At 35.7% G+C, this 12,859-nt stretch overlaps 1 protein-coding gene across 5 annotated transcripts in view; it reads left to right on the top strand.

The window, feature by feature from the left end:
• The window catches only part of WDR37 (WD repeat domain 37), a 48,468-nt gene that overhangs the window by 9,264 nt on the left and 26,345 nt on the right, over positions 1-12,859 (top strand). For 4 of the 5 annotated variants that reach the window (XM_074868149.1, XM_074868110.1, XM_074868122.1 and 1 more), the window contains 5 exons: positions 153-330; positions 3,840-3,936; positions 6,433-6,528; positions 6,698-6,762; positions 12,012-12,147. In XM_074868149.1, the coding sequence (XP_074724250.1) occupies positions 193-330; positions 3,840-3,936; positions 6,433-6,528; positions 6,698-6,762; positions 12,012-12,147 (532 nt within the window). In that variant the 5' untranslated portion in view covers positions 153-192. The remainder of the gene's footprint in view (positions 1-152; positions 331-3,839; positions 3,937-6,432; positions 6,529-6,697; positions 6,763-12,011; positions 12,148-12,859) is intronic. The other variant, XM_074868141.1, reaches the window with a different exon arrangement.

The following is a 12,859-nucleotide window of genomic DNA, read 5'->3' as shown; positions in this document are numbered from 1 at the left end:
TTGTTTGAAGAATAGCTGTAAGTTATAGGGTTCCCTTCTTTTTAATAACAACCCAAATAACTCCAAAATTTAATAGAACTAAATATTTCTATTTTAAGAAAAATATTTAAACTTTGGCAAAGCAATTTGTAATGTGTAATGCTTGTCCTCAGTTTATCATAGGAGCCTCTGTGAAGCTGTTTTTTTGAAGTAATGCCAATAGAAAGTGGAAGTTGTGCATCTGCTCGTCAAGCAAAGCAGAAACGTAAATCACACAGTCTTTCAATCCGAAGAACCAACAGTTCCGAGCAAGAAAGGGCAGGACTGCAGAGAGACATGTTGGAAGGGCAGGTAAGATACACACTGCTGCTTGGGTAACTTCGGTGTTTTCTATGCGAGGAAATTAAATAAACTTAAGTAATGAAATAGGCCCAGTAAAGCTGCAGGAACATCAGACTTTCTTGCTTGCAACTGCTGACTGTCTTTGGAGACCACTGACGTGGATGTTGACAGTGTTTGAGGTTGTATTCAGACCCGTGGAACTTTTTATTGGCTTTTGTGTATTCTTACATGAATGATAAAACCATGAAGAAACACAAAGGAACAGCTTATTTGTTTAGCTGCATGCACCACCCCCTCCAAAGTTGAAGATTGATTCTTGATTTCATACGTTTGAATTTGGGAAGGAACAACTACCACACACTTCTGTAATTTTCTTAATCATGTCAGTCTGTATAGTGGATGCAGTCTGAAGCCAAGTGGAGTGTTTCAGATAACAATATTGGGATTAACTGTAGGTAAGGCTACTGTAGGAAGTGTTTGAAATAGTCCTGCCAAAGATAAGCAAATACCAGTTTGAAAACTATTTATTGTCAAATTGACTACACAGTGTTAATGCGGGCCTGGCAAAGATGATGCAAAACTTGATCTTTATCAGAGAGGTGGTTTGAAATACTAGCAGTGTTTAGCTATGAGAAACCTTGCTTTCTGGACTCTGCAGGGAAAACCTTGTGTTTTTCTCAGTGTTGTGACATTTGAATTTTTTTTTTTTAATTGAATCTATTATTCAGTAAATTATAGCGTTAGTTTTCTGGTCACTAACAGAGCTGAAGTTGTTGCTTCTAGTCATCTAGAAGTTGGAGAATATTCAGTACTTGGATAGAAAACTGTTCATGCATTTGGACTGTTACAGCCTACAGGAAAGGAGTGAAAGGCAGCTGAGTTCAAGGCATGCTGTCATTTCAATGTAGTAAACCAAAATTTTAAGCTGTTTTAGTATTTCTTATCAAACTATAAGTGTATTATGCTATAGTATGCAAATATTTTATGTATCATCTTACTTAATTTTGTTGACCTTTAACCTTGAACAACTGGTGACAGATCTTAAGGAATAGAGAGTATTAATGCCCCTTCACAGTGGAGCTGTAAACTGCATAAGATCTAGATAAGTACTTTGGCAGATAAACAACATTATTACATGGTATTTTAATGAGCTAATTTAAATAATGCCAACTTTAAAGAGAGTAAAGGAAGTGGATGTGTTTTTTTACTTTAGGACAGGTTTAGATTTGCTCATGCTTTCAGGCTCTGAAGTGGATTGAAAACCTTTCCTACATCTTTTCTGTTTGAAAAGTTGTAGGATAACTTAATTTCTTTCATAACATTGCTGTATGGAGTTATTGGGTAATTGAATCAGAAATAATTTGTCTAACTTCAGTGTTTCTCTTAATAGTGTTTCATTTGTATTCTTGTTTAATCAGTTTTGTCTGAAGTTGGTTTTAATCAGGATCTGTTTCACGTTCTGGTTGGCTGTGAATGCATGAACAGAAGTACTGTCTCAAGGGAGAGGCAGATGAAGATGCAGAAAGGAATATCCTAGGGGGTCTTAAGGAGCATAGTGCCACCTCTTTCAGCACAGCGCCACAGCTTCAAGTAGCAGTGAAACTGGTGTAAAACTGACTTACGCACAAAGCAGATTGCTCTGTGTCAGTCATGGCTGTTAGTGGTTTCTCTTGCTCTTCTCTTTAAAATTGATGTTCAGAAATAATTTACAAAATCGGGACCATGGTAGGCTAACTGTTTCTGAAGACGATCAGTTGACTGGATGAACCAAAATGCGAGCGAGATGCAGCTCAGGTGGTTGGGCGCTGACTCGGTTGCAGGCGCACGGTGGCTGGTGCCCTCCGGTGGCTGGTGAGCACACGCGTCCTCCCCAGTCAGTCAGTTTAGGGAGGGAACCGAGTTCTTTTGGTTTGGGTTTGCTGGAACGCTTAAGAAGAAAGCGAGCTATAATCATCCATAAACATGCATTGAATAATGAAGTTCATTCGAATTTGGGTGGTGTCCTGTGCTAACGTTTGTACTCCCATTCTAGTAATGCTTCTTCTGTACTTCTAGACTTGAAATAGTGGTTTGTGCTGTGGCAGAAGCTGACTCAATTTTCTTTTTTTGCTCATAGCTGGTGATTTCAAGATTTTGAAATTACATGCTTTTGCTGATAGGCACGTTCCCTGTATATTTGATAGATGAACATTGATATATTGATAATATGGTATGCATGATACCATATTAATTTCACTTTGAAATTTGGTAACTTGTTTTCTTGCATAGATATTTCTCAGTTTTTGAATACAGCTGCATTATTTATAGGTTTGTCCAGTAATAAGATGTTGTCTTACTGAATTCTGAGGTGATGGGTTAGATATGCTACAAAAGAGTAGTTGAACTTTTTTCATTGTTAGGGTAAGGCTCAGGTAAGTGAAAGCTTCTTTTAAAAAAAGTTCATAGCTGGCTACATAGATAAATAATAAGTGCAGTAAGCTAACTTACATGTTGTGGTCCACCAGCAACTGAAGAATAGAACAGGTTTAGTTAGAATTTATTTACATAGTGAACAACTATGATTCTACTAGTGAGTACTAGATTCTCAGTGTACTGCAGTCAGTTGTCTTCTGCTTTACTTACTGTCTGCTCAACAGTATTTGATAACAGAATCACCGATATAGTGAGAAACTTGACTCCCAACAGAAAGAAAACAGTACTTGTTTTGGGTATGGTATGCATTTGTTTGGGGAAAATGTGGTGCTGATCTCTGTTTTATAGACAGATGAATAAAATTGAAATAACTTGCCAACAGAAAGTTGTGGTCAAGCTGTGTATTGAGCTTAGATCATATAAACCCTGTGTTAGTGGTTTTATTACATACTTGGTTTTTTGCTTCAGAGTTGCTATGTTGATTATGCTGAGGAATAAAAACCAGCCCTCCTCTGTGAATTCGCTTCAAAATACTTTCTATGAAGAGAAGATGCTTGAATAATACCTGGGGAGGGAAGGATTAGAAATTGCAGTTATCTTCGCATTTAGTTATGGTTAGTGACAAAAATAGGTAAATGTTAAAAATATGTTTAAAAGGTTAGTTTGTCTCAAGCTCAGTAATGAGGTGCTTTGTGATGACACCTTCCTAACCTAATGTGTAGTCCACTTCCGAATGACTTTGTCAACCAAAGGTATTCTTTCTTCTTGAACTGGAAATGCCTTGACATTATATTGTAACTATTTTTCCACCTTTTTTTTTTTTTTTTTAATGGGTTGTACACATATCTTGGTTTTATAATGTTTCTCTAGTAAAAACAAAAAAAAACCACAGGTGATTTGATTTCTAACCCTTGAAATAGAGTATGTAAAATGAATAATTTTATGATGCATAGAGCTTTTTGTTTTGTGTTCTACACTACTAGTAGTTTTAATTTCTCTCCTTGCTGGGAGGTGGCGAGAGCTATTAAAATCACTTTAAGATTGAAGGATAACTACATTAAAATATATGTAAAGAAAAATATAAACCCTGATATTTTGCCTCCTAGGATTCTAAACTACCATCTTCTGTCAGGAATACACTCCTTGAACTTTTTGGACAAATAGAGCGGGAGTTTGAAAACCTGTATATTGAAAATTTGGAATGTGAGTATCTGTTTTTTCCAGCAACTTATGAATTGTTTGGATTTAGAATATAGCAGTGCTAATTGAGATGCTCACCTTGAATACTGTAGTGTAATTAGTGCAGCTTTTCTGAGAGGAGTTTAAGAGTTGTTTTGAACTGTAGCCAAAGATGGAGTTTGTACCTGTTCAGAAAAATCACTTAGTTCTTTGATGCAAGCAGTGAGAACTGATGTGTGTCATCCTCCTTGACTCTTAGGCAAAGAAATTGAAGTGTCTGTCTCTTATCACTGTAGGCTCTGGTATATACCATGTCAATCTGGCAGTAACTCCATTCAGCCATTGAAGTCTGTAGCTTTGTTGTATATTTACAGGCTTAATTGTAATGCTCTAATATAAGTAAATACAACTGGAAAAGTGTCTTACTTGAAAAAGTATAAAATGTGGTTGTGGTTTTGCCTAACCAGCACCTGCAACTGTTCATGAATTTTGAAGTCCAGCACTCAGATAAAAATTCGAGGTGTTATCTGCAAAAAATGTTATTTGTTTAATGACAGTGCAATCATATGGCAATGTGAGTGATCCAAGGTGATGTGAGAGCATCCAAAGTAACGCAGGCAGTCATACAGTCAAGCCTCTGCTCGATTTTTCCTTGCTGGATTTTGGAAGCTGTGTTGCGTGGTTTTGCTTCTGAATTGCGGAATCGGGTTGATTTTGCTCTAAATCAAATTTTTTTCCACACCTAATCAGTTCCCACAGTTAAACCAAACACTCCTGTTAAAAAAAGATTCTTGTGTGCTTTTTGAAATTGTGCTGGTTTTTTATCCTCTTAAAACCTGTGATTGTGTTGGTTAAAGGCTTATTGTCACTAAAAAATATATGGAGTTGACAGTTTGCACAACTGAGTTCTTAGCCTTCTGCTGAGAAGTTGACTGGTAGCAAGAAAAGTAGGGTTTCCCTCCCCAACCTTCAAAAATGTTCATCAAAAAACATGTGGTGAATTTGTCTGTACCCTCCAGAATATGACTATTTTCCATCCATTCCATTTCTGTTTCTTCTTCTTTCTTCACGTTACAGTTCTTGTTCATTCCTGGCCTTTGTGATCTTTCTACACCCCTGACAAATTCTAAATTTTTATTTTCTGATGCTCAGTCTGTTATTTTTTGTTCTTGGTCTAATTCCTACGCTAGTGTTGCGGTTACTGTACGTAGAGTATGTCAGGTTTTTCCTCCCTGGCTTTTCATATACTCCCTTTCCCTTATTACAACTTATTTCTAGTTTCTTCCTTTTCTTATGCCTTCCAGGATTCAGTCTTAATCGTTTCAGGCAATTATTGTATCTGACTGGCTTGTTTGTTTCAGTCATCTGTTACTACAAGCCTGTCTCTTTGTTTACTTCTCTTTCATATTGTCTGTTTTATAAAAGTTTAGGTTTATGTGACTGGATAGACAGGAAAGAGAACCTTGCTTTGCTCACTTCAAGCACTTGGATGTGGTATGGAAGTAAACTGACTTTTCTAGTACTTAGAACTGAGACTTCAGTGAATTTCTCAGAAATGGCAAGAATCGTACCTCTAAGGTTCTCCAACATTTCAAAGCCTGGGAGTGAAAGACTTTTTTTAAAAGAAGTCCTAAGGATTTGTGCAAAGACAGGCCTAGACTTATTCTCAGGAACAGTGAAAACCTGCTTGGTTAAATCCTCTCAATAAGATTTCACTCTCACTTAAAGAGTATCAGCCCAGATTTTGAGGAAAAACTATAAGCCTCTGAAAATGTTCTTTATAAAATGAAGTTGAGCAACTTTAAACCAGCCCAGCCAGTGGAAATCATTTACGAGTACCTGATTTGGTTTAGCTATGCCATCACTCTGTCTTGAGTTGAAATGGCACTGGTGAGAGTTATAAATAATTGACATAAAAGCATATTCTTGTTACAAATACATGCTTTGTGTGATGTGCAGTGAAAATATTTTAGTGTTTCTAAAACAGTTGAATGTAAAATGTATATGTCATACTGTATTTTTTTAAAATCCATTTCAAGGTATAAAAAATAGACATTTTCTGCACTACTTTTCTTACTGAAACTCTTAAAAGTAGACAGGCTTTCAGGGGAGAATACTATTTTGTGATTAATAAAATCTTTGTCAAGAAATGCCATACTAATTCTGTGGCTAAAATATTTATGATGCTGCAGTTTTTCTGTCTTCTGTTGGATTTAATTCAATACAGGGTGCCATTTATTTCACCGAAGCTGTTTTGTTAACCCTTAGCCACATTTATTAGTAAAAGTAACAGTAATTAGAAGCCACCAATACTTTCATTGGAATCTGGGTCAAGGTTGATCTCTGGAAAATTCAGCATGAGTCTTGGTTTATGTCTTGGTGAGACCTGCTTCTATAAAATCACAGTTGATCTCTTTTCCTGTCCTTAGCATAAAATAGATTACTTACTAACCATAACGATTCTTAAATGGTATGTTAATGATACTCAATTTTTTGTATTAATGTGAATTTTTTTGTTAGTACGTAGAGAGATTGATACACTGAATGAGCGTTTAGCAGCTGAAGGACAGACAATTGATGGAGCTGAACTGAGCAAAGGACAACTGAAAACAAAAGGTAAGAGAACCACAAAGAATCCTAAACTAGTATTTTTGAATTTACTTTTTTTGTACTTTTGCTGCCCAAAACTTAGAATCTTATTGAAGGGAATTAATGCCAGTTACTTCTACAAATAAGCTAATGCTATATTTGAAATATCTTCCTTTGAATTTATTTGTCTCAACAGCCAGTCATAGTACCAGTCAGCTTTCTCAGAAATTAAAGACAACTTACAAGGCATCTACTAGCAAGGTATGAGATAAATTAAACCTCTACTCATCAATGTGTACTCATGAGACTAACATGGCTGTCCTTAAGTTGTAAATCGTGGTTTCTTTAAGCTGAGTAGTGCTGTTCTTTAAGTAAATCTGCCTCATGAGGAGCAGTATGTTTGTCTTGGATTCATCAATTACCCATTACTTCAACCATACTATATGACGTTTTTACAATAATTGCTCACCTTTTTAAAAAAATGAATGTTGGATGGGAGAGAGTGTGTGCACACGTGTGTATGTGGGATTTCTCTTTTGTAAAGAGAACTAAAAAAAAAAATTCCATTTCATGAGGGAAATAGCGAACTGAGTGGGTAGTGAATTTTTGAGTAAAGATTTGGGTATTGCAGTTGAAATGGGGATTTAAGTAGGCATCTATATGTGTACTATTATAGGTTGTTTTTTTTCAAATTATTTTTGTTTTTTAACTATGAGACTAGAACATTTTGTTTCCTTTACATTGCAAGCCTTGCATATTAGTAGCTACTGATCTTTTTTTTTAATCTGGTATCAGCACAGCTACCCTTTCTGATTTTTTTTTTTTTTTCCATTTTGCACATCTGCATCTGTCTGGTATTTTTGTTTTCCTCTTTCTTTCCCCTTTTTCAATTTTCGAAATTGTTGTTGTTGTTTACCTGCTACTCTTTTTGCCCTATCTCAGGGTCATTTAATGATACATTATTAAGGGTAAATGAAGTGTGAGGAAACCACAGTGGGATGTGGTACATGAACCAACTATGTAAGAAGCTCTGTGGCGACCTGTGTTGCAGGCTAATGTGTGGTTATGGGATGACTGTAGGTGTCTTGGAAATACCATCTGTTAAGTAGCCTGAAAGTTCGAGAGTAAGAGTAGCGTGGTGAAATAGATCTAAGTTACTGTGTTTTATTTGGTCTCCTTTTTATTTTACTGGTTTTCAAACTTTTTTTTTATTCTTGCCAATCTGATGCATAGAGGTGCCTCTTCCTTTTTCTTAAGAGTTAATGATTTACGAATTCTTTAATGAGGCCACTTAAATAGGGACAATATGATATTAATAGGGACAACGTAGTATTAGTACACCTACTATGTAGTTATGAATTAGTACTTTCTCTGGTGTAGTGTTGGGGGTTTTGGTTTTTTGTTTTGGTTTTGTTTTTTTAAAGGCTGGTGTTATATGCTTGTCTTCTTTTGCTTGCTTGCAATGTAGCGCTCACATTCTTTCCCAGGCAAGGCAGGTGGACCTCGCAACTTCTGCGTGGGAAGCTGGGAAGTATGGGGTGGAGACTCCTGGGTAACTGCTTTGCTTCCCAGCGTTCTGATGTGCATGCACAGCAAAATAGTCATGAGTAGTGGAACATGAAGAATTTAATACCTTATTATAGACATCGTACATACCTATTATATCAATTGATAACCAACAGATGTTTGAATGTGCTGGTACGTTTCTTTCTACAACTTTGAATCAGAATTTATGGAGGGGTAGAGAGGAGAGCTGAGGGAAATGATAAAGTTGAGAGCATCTCTGTCCAGTGTGTTCTTTGAAACCTTTCTGCACTTCATGGGATTGGCTTTATTTTGACCACCTCTTCCTTCCTACACAGAAGAGTCAAAGCTGTAACCTTTGTCTTTTGACCCACAAAGAGACTATAGCGAAAAGTCAGGAAAGACTATAACTAAATTTCTAACAAACTTACGATCTTTTCATCTGTATCCTGACTGGATGCAGTTAGAGTTCCCTATCTGTGAAAATGACATTTGACAAATTTTAAAGGTTCAACAGCTTTGAAATTCTGCTGTCTATATTTTTATGAACATTGAATGAACAATGCCGTTCACCAAAAATGGGTTGTGTTCCAAACTCAGTGGGGTAGTGGATCACAACTTTTCTCTTCAACCTATCCTTTATACTGTTATGCCTCATTTAAAACCTGTCAGAAGTCTTTTTTAAAATTATTTGGGTTTCGGTTTTTTTTTTTTCCCTGTGGGAAATTACAAGAGACTTAAGTTTTACAAACCAGTTGTTTTGTGTAATTGCACATGATTACATTTTTCTGATTGCCAACCTATAAAGAGTTCAGGTTTGTTCTGAAAAGAGCTTTCAATATTCGCTTGTTCTAATGAGAAAGCTGATCCCTGACTGCTTTAATATTGGTAAAACATGCTAAGACTAAAGCAATCTGTTCATTTTCTTGGGGAAAATGCTGAGGGAAACATGCTTAATTAGTCCTTCAAGGAAAATTCCCATACCTGGATACTTTTCATCCCTGAGCTGAGTTAGGAGTCTGAATATTAAGTTGGCAAAACTCATATCAGAAAAGAGTGCTTTTAGCAGCAGGGATTATCTAGCAGTGTCAAAATCCTGAACAGATAGAGTAGATTTAGAGCTTGGTATTCTGAAAATAATTTTTTGTATGTGTTAATGGGCAAGATCTAGTGATTTAACTGCAGGTAGATGCAGGAATAGCTGTGTGAAATTCATGTTTTGATCTTAACAAGATGCGTGTTGCTGATGTTATGTTAACAATCCCTTGCTATGACAGTTGTTAAGACTTCAGGAAAACATTAACAGTTTATGCAGAGTCCTAAAATAGACTGAAATGTTGTAACTTGCTCTTTCGTAAACTAACTTCCAGGATCTCTGGTTGTTTTCCTTCGGGAAAAGGACTCTTAAAGCAAGGTATTTCTTCACCCAGCAGTTGAAAGGAATAAAACTTTTTGGAAGATGTAGTTTTTGACTTCACTGCTTAATGTTGCTCCACAGGAAATTCTGTTCATCAGTCACAGTGTAATGCTGCTGGACTGGTCCTGAGTTGACCGTTTTCATTCTTACTTCTATGTATCCTGTCTGCTTAAGAGACATTTTTACAGGGTGTTTCAATTTCTTTGCCATACAATTGTTTCAATTTGTATTCAGTTTTCAATAGTTTACATGATAAACAATTGTTTTCATGGTGTTTCAATTTGCAATTTTAATTTTTTGTATGACAAACAATTGTTTCCGTGTTAACAAATCTCTGTATAGAAGGAAATACATGAAACTATATGGATTTAAGAAAGAGAAGGAAAGGTGAAACACTCAAAATATGATTGCCCATTTGTGTTTGTATATAATAATCAGAGATCTGCTGAAGTTATTTTAAAAATTTCCTGCAGTACAAAGGCCTTTTTTTAGAAACTTGCATGTTATTTAAGTATTTCCTTTACTTTCTTGGAAAATTGTTCATGAATGGTTAAGGATGCAGGAAGTAATCCAGGCACTATCTAGTTTATCCAATTACTGGTATGTGAAGTGAGGGACAGAAAGAAAGAAAGAAGGAAAAAAAAATGTGTAGAAAAAGTGTGCATTAAATAAATATCTATATCTGAATATTTGGTGTTAGACTGTGTTCTTGAACTCTTACCTTTTGTGTGTTCATTCAAGACAGCTGATACTCCAAAAGGAGTTTTACAGCCTTGCCATTAAACGATCAATGAAACCACTTTCCAGCAGTTTTGGAAAATCTGTGCTTGTTGATGATTAGGAGATGGTTTCTCCTAGAAAACTTTTGCATGAGGATTTGACTCAGCATTAGTAAGATAGGATGCAATCATAGTTTGAGTTTGGGGCTGAGAGTTGAAAAACTTCAAGTTTGGAATTTGAGCTGAGCACTATACTAGTCCTTAACTGTTTACTTAATTCTGCTGTTCCACTTCTCATACATGACTCCGTTTAGTTTAAGGACTACATTCAATGTGAAGGCTGCATCGGTAGGATTGTATTCAAAGCCTATGAAACTCTGCAGAACTAACAATCCTTACCATTAACCCATATTCTTTTCAGTGCGTCCATAATAATTGTTCCTTCTTCTGCCATGAAACCAAAATGCGTATTAGCTGTTACTTTGGAATTAAAATAGAACATTTTCATTTTTATCATTGGAAAGCTGACATGCTCAGGATTTGGAATGCTCTTGCAGATATTCTTTAACTTTTAAAAACCTTTTTGGAAGTAATTTGCTTTAATGACATACTTAAAACCTTCTTTTTTTGATACCAAAAAGCTAATGGGATTTTAACTTTATTGTATCTGAAATGTAGACTTAATTAATTTTCTAACTTTTACTAAGCTGTAGATAAGTCTTAATGTGATTTGTGTTGAAGGTGTTGACTTAACCAGTCAGATACCTGCCCATAATTGCATGCAGAAGAAAACACTGATAAATCAAAGTCTTTTTATTTCAGTTTTAACAAAGCTTTTCAGATAGTCTTTCTCAAAGAACAGTTATGAACTTCAAGACTTGTGTGGTAACAATAAGGTATTTTTAACAGTGGTTTTGCTTTCTGAAGTAATCTTTCACCACTATTTCAGTTGCCTCTGGAAGTATTCCAGCAAGGCAAACTTTTTTTTGGTTTTTCAATATTGCACTCCACTTTAACTGAAAATGTACAATTTTTGCAATTTGGTTTGTTTCTGTACATACTGAGTGTTTTCAGCCTTCCTGTACTGTAGTGCCTTGTAGTTTTACCATTTTTTGCTAGACTTTCCCTTCCTGTCATTTGGTATTACTTATGCACATACCAACTTGGATTTAACAATTCTTCTGTTTTCACCTAATAGCATTGACTTCGAGGGAATGTACATATCAGATGTTTAGATGAGTTTGACATACCTTTTTTTAAAAAACCCCACTTTATTATGCAAATAATCTGGTATGTGTTCTCAGGTTAATGATTGATTTGATTAGCTTTGTACAGTTCTGAAGCAAAACAGCAGTGAGTGTTTTAAATGGGAATGTTTCTGGATTTTACTAAATTATGTAATAAGTACATTTTTTCAAAGACATTACACTGATAACGTGGACCGTCTTAAGTTATCAGATGTACTCATTTGGGAATAGGCAAGGAAAGTTTTGAGGTTTTATGGGTTTTGATATTTTTTAAATATACTCCTTTACCCAAACTGAATGGGAAGTGCACACTGCATTTGTACAACTCACTACTCCAATAAGATTACATTATTGTAGTACAGAATAGTTTATCTTGTGTTTTGTAAAAAGGGGGATGTTATTAAAAAAAAAAGGAAAATAAGAGGTATGTTTGCATCCAAACTCATTTTCCTATCATCAAACGTCAAATTTTTTGGCAACAGTGAACTGTCAGAACACTAAAAATTCATTATGAAAAAGGTAGTATCTATTTGTATTTGTGAGATAATTACTTAATCTTGGGTCAATGTGGAAAAAAATATGTTGGTCTTTCTGCTATTTCAGATTGTATCCAGTTTTAAAACTACAACATCAAGGGCAATCTGTCAACTGGTAAAGGAATATATTGGCCACAGGGATGGTATTTGGGATGTCAGTGTCGCGAAAACTCAACCAGTGGTATTGGGAACTGCATCTGCTGGTAAAGTTTTGTGTTGCTTGAATCTTTAGAAAATTCTGGTTTAGTCCCTAAGCTATAGCAAAGGTAGATTGAAAGTATACTTGAATACTTAGCTCCGCACTGAAAGAGTTGATTTAAAGAAGTTCGGTAGCTGAAGAATCCATAAATTGGAGTTTCCTTGAAATGTGTTTAACCTGTAGAAGGTTCAGGCATCCTTGTTGAACTTTCTGAAGTATGTGCTAGTTAACTTCCACGCAGGTCACGCTCTCCTTAGAGTCAGCTCTAGCCTGTTGGATGGTGTAAATGGGTGCGTTGGGGAGCTGCTTCCTTGGAGAGGTCTCTTATGTGGAATGCTATACAGCTGTATACAGAGATCCCCTCAGACTTTTTATCATAGTATTGTTTACCCTTTTTTTTTATAGAAGCTGTAGATGTAGTCATAATTTGCATATTCTTGTATCCTTACATTCATCTATCTGGCTTTTGCCTAAGGATGTAGGGGCAGCTAAAAATCTTAATTTTGATTTTGTACTAACTTACTAGATTCCTTTCTTCCCACTTGAGAGGGAACAGGTACTAATGAATAAGTCACTGAAGCTATTATGACCCAAAAATCAACCTAGGGGCTTGTGTGGTTTTGGAAAATTAGTAGGGAAATAAACCATAAGCAGTTAGAATTGGTCATTTTGAAATGACAGTGTTTTGAAGCTGGAACAGAATCTGAAGACACTTA

The sequence above is a fragment of the Strix uralensis genome, chromosome 1, assembly GCF_047716275.1.
Source record: "Strix uralensis isolate ZFMK-TIS-50842 chromosome 1, bStrUra1, whole genome shotgun sequence".
Classification (NCBI taxonomy): domain Eukaryota; kingdom Metazoa; phylum Chordata; class Aves; order Strigiformes; family Strigidae; genus Strix; species Strix uralensis.
The sequence above is the reverse complement of the archived record's forward strand: the minus strand, read 5'-3'. Positions and strand labels throughout refer to the sequence as shown.